Source organism: Mizuhopecten yessoensis, unplaced genomic scaffold (genome assembly GCF_002113885.1).
Source record: "Mizuhopecten yessoensis strain PY_sf001 unplaced genomic scaffold, ASM211388v2 scaffold8143, whole genome shotgun sequence".
NCBI lineage: Eukaryota > Metazoa > Mollusca > Bivalvia > Pectinida > Pectinidae > Mizuhopecten > Mizuhopecten yessoensis.
This window is the reverse complement of record NW_018407400.1, coordinates 38429-42362: the sequence shown is the minus strand read 5'-3', so window position 1 is coordinate 42362 and position 3934 is coordinate 38429. Positions and strand designations below refer to the sequence as shown.

Sequence of the window (3934 nt, the reverse complement as noted above, 5' to 3'; positions counted from 1 at the left end):
CCTTGAAATTTACTCTCAGGCGGAGGTCGTGGGAGATACAAGAAGGATACCACAGTCCGACTTGAATGCGAGATGATCAGTTCGTTCATTTCCTGTATAAACTGATTTGGAGCCGAATGAAAATCCTGCATCAGCTCACTGCTCACCTCCGTCGGTTGTGGCAACATATGCATGAGGTGGTCCCAAGTGACGATTTTGATCTTGGCGTAAATACGCAGCTGCTGTAAATAAGCGTCCAGTTTCTGTTCTTTCTGGAGTGTGTTGTCTGTCTGGGCATTAAGGCACAAGAACACACGAAGTTGAGTTTTGGCTTTCCATGGCGGAACCATCCTCAAAATGCAGGCGAACTGCAGCATGAACAGACATGTGTTGTCAAAGAAACTCGCAGTTTCTGGTTGAAACAAATTAACAGGCCATACGTCTATATAAGACGTCGCTCTAGTGTCTGCAACCACAGTCTTGTTTAACAAGTGGAAATGTCGACAAAGAATCACGTTTTTCTGTAGTTTTAGAGAATCTTCAATCATCTGTACATACTCCCCCGGTTGTAGACTCTTGTTTTCATGTTCTCCTCGTAGACTGGAAAAAAGACCTTCCATATTTGAGGAAACACCGTTTTCAACTCCGCCTAAAATGCGCTTCTTTTTCTGCGTAAGCCTCCTGGCTAGAGAATCTATAGGCTTCGAGGAATCGTAAAATCCCAGACACACTGTGTTTGGTTTCATGCCTCCTAGTCCCGCTATTCTCACCAAATGTCCCATTCCCTCGACAACAGATGTTGCCATGGTAATCTCTACAAAAGCTTTGATCTTCATGCCATCTACCAAAGTCATCCAGCGTGTCTGCTCCTCGCCCAATGGGTCCGTGTCATGATCTTCCCAGCGCCCAACCTTCAATATGAAATAGATAATGATTAGGACTCGAAAAATCATCATTTTGGTACATTAAAAATATAAACGTAGCTTTTTTTGGTATACGATTTATATATACTTGCCCACTTTTTGAAAATTCAATGGGGAAGATGACGCTCGCTCAAAATAAAAACATAAATGAAATGTGTGTTTACTCCTAGGGATAAAAGAACACTTTCAAATGGCATTGTATGAACTATATTCATATGAAATCATGGGGTCTTAGAACATCGGAATAGTTACAGATTTACTGATTGAAAATGCTTAACTGTGGGGTTCAAATTTGGGAGTCTCCCTCAAAAATAAGGAGATTTGGCAAGTATGTACAAACAGTAGAGCTGTCACAATATATTGGAACACTGGTTTATCGCAATACACAGGCATATCGTATAGTATCGCAATATACTAATGAAATATTGCTGTATTGCAATATTTTTCAAAAGCTTAATTTGCATGCCTTATGCTAGGTGTTTTTGCCTTTACAAAATACAACATATTCTCACAGATTTTAATTTGCCCATATCCATACACAGGCTATCTAGTAGTGGGAATCTGTTTAAATTTTATAAATGATGGTTGTGTAACAAACAAGAGGCCCATGGGCCTTAACGGTCACCTGATATATTTATACAGAGAGTTGATTTTGTTTTTAACATGAACAGAAATATTACTTAAAGTGACAAAAAACAATAAAACCACCTTATTCAATATCTAGCATACAGATTTAAGACTAAAAAGTATTTGAAACTAGCACCTCTGATTCTAAACAAGGAAAATGAAGAAATTTTAGCACACTGACTCCTTTGGGCCCCACCCTACAGCCCTTGGGGGAAGGGCTGGCTAAAATTTTCAAAGTATCAAACTGTCAACTCAAGGGTATAATTCCAATCAAGTTATTAACATGTAATATTCAAAGTTTCATTTGCCATTATAAACCATAATAAACTATAGTAAAGTTAACCCCCTCCCCAGGGGTAAACATGATACCCCAGGGTCATGAAATTCACAATTTTGGTAAAGCACCTTAAGACCCTTCCATGTTTGAAGAGTATTTGATTCTACCATATCTAGGTCTGGAGAAGAAGATTTTTGAAATTTTAGTCAATTCAACCCTTTTTGGCCCCGCCCATCAGGCCCCTGGGGTCTTTAGACGAAACCGGCAACTATTTTTGTTGACTCTTGTCCATGGAAGGTTCCTGCAAAATTTCATTGAAATTGGTTCAGGGTTTTTTGAGAAGAAGTCGAAAATGTAAATTGTTTACGGACGCAAGACGGACGCCGGACGCCGCCAGACAAAAGGCGATCGCAATAGGTCACTTGAGACTTTGTCTCAGGTGACCTAAAAATCTTAATCCTTTGTGATCCATATGATAAAAGATTCAGTCTGATATCATACTGACAAGGATAATATATCAGGATGCTGATTGCAACACATTCCTTTTGCAGTGCAATACATATTGTGATGTACTCCAGGCGTATTGTGACACCCCTACCAAATAAACAAAATATAATCAAAAACCATGTTCTGAGTGTAAAACTTCAGGCTATAGACAGAGATTCCAACTCTGGACCTCATATTAAAATACTATTGTTCTAACCCTTTCAGATACCTGGTAAACAGAAGTGTCCTAGCCCAATTTTGCTACTGTTACATCGAAACGGAAGCTAAGGGGAGGTAACTGTAGCAAAAGCCACAGTCCAGTGGGACAGGGATCCTGAATATAATAACAGCGTCAATTTAGTATATGTACAATATCTTTATTCACAAAGGAAAAACACCTTTTATTCTTTACAACGGTCAATGCATTGTTTACAAACCTTCACGTGACCGAGGACATAAAGTCCTCCCTTCTTGATGTCATTGATGAAGTCGTTGAGTTCACAGGATTGTCGAGGCTGTGCCACCATGAGGATGATCTGTGGACGCCAGTACTTCACATGACCCTTCCTAGGGTCTAACATTAAAAGGTACTTCCTGACCTGTAGCGAAGCATTACAAAGTGTCAAGTAGGGGACATTACTTATACAGGAATATACTCCATGTTTCGTGATGTAATGGGCCTTTCGAATCTGACACCAACTGCCTCAGCAAAATTCACCTAACAATATTGGATATAGAAGGTTGTAAAGCAAGCGCTTGTTGGTTATCATGTTTAACAAACTCAAGTTGGTTAAATTTCAAATGGTATAAAGTCACAAGGTTTACAACGTGTCTTTCCACAATTCGAAAACTAACTAATGTATGTAGGAGTCGGGTAAAAATGAAAACCAGCCATCACAAGTTTGGGGACCTTTTTCACCCATGAACTTCATATTATATCTAGAAATCCCATTTGTCTTGGAAATACTTGATTCCTTTTTCTCATCGAAAAAACAATTGCCATAAATTCTGACATCACAATGGCCAATAAAATCACGTCACCGGTGTGACCCACAAAAAATATTTATAAAACCTAGCAGATTTATCCAATGAGTCGGAAGTACGAGCCTGTAGCAATTGAGTGAGAAATATATTTCTGCATTCTAGGTTTCTGGAACATTTTAAAACATTAAACAATTCTATTTGTATTTAACCCTTTCACCACTGTAGACCATAATGGACTCATACAGATCAATGCATGGTAGAGTCTTTTAAAGTTGCATAGGGGTGAAAGGGTTAATCATAATTATTTTCCCCATTCTGAAGACACCCAATAGAGCTTGGGAGTGTAAGCTTGTAAAAATAGAGGGCCTGGCTGATGAATCCCCCTTTAAGGTCAAAGTGCCGAAGGCATCACCTGTTGGAATATATGGAGGCCTAGCTTTGGGACACAACTGCAAGAGTAGCAAAAGTAGGGAGTGGAAATGGAGTGTAACCTTGTGGAAAATAAGAGCCTGGCTGATAGAGACCCACTGAGTGGTTAGGGAGCGGAAGTGGAGTGTAACCTTGTGGAATATAAGAGCCTGGCTGATAGAGACCCACTGAGTGGTTAGGGAGTGGAAGTGGAGTGTTACCTGGTGGAATATAAGAGCCTGGCAGATAA

General features: G+C 39.6%; 1 protein-coding gene across 1 annotated transcript in view; it reads right to left on the bottom strand.

Moving 5' to 3' along the window:
• Positions 1-5: 5 nt before the first annotated feature.
• The window catches only part of LOC110455134 (solute carrier family 12 member 9-like), a gene marked incomplete at its 3' end in the record, with an annotated part of 34432 nt that continues 30503 nt past the window's right edge, over positions 6-3934 (bottom strand). The window contains exons 7-8 of the mRNA XM_021505086.1: positions 2730-2891; positions 6-890 (exon numbers count right to left, since the gene is read on the bottom strand). Coding sequence (XP_021360761.1) covers positions 6-890; positions 2730-2891 — 1047 coding nt within the window. The remainder of the gene's footprint in view (positions 891-2729; positions 2892-3934) is intronic.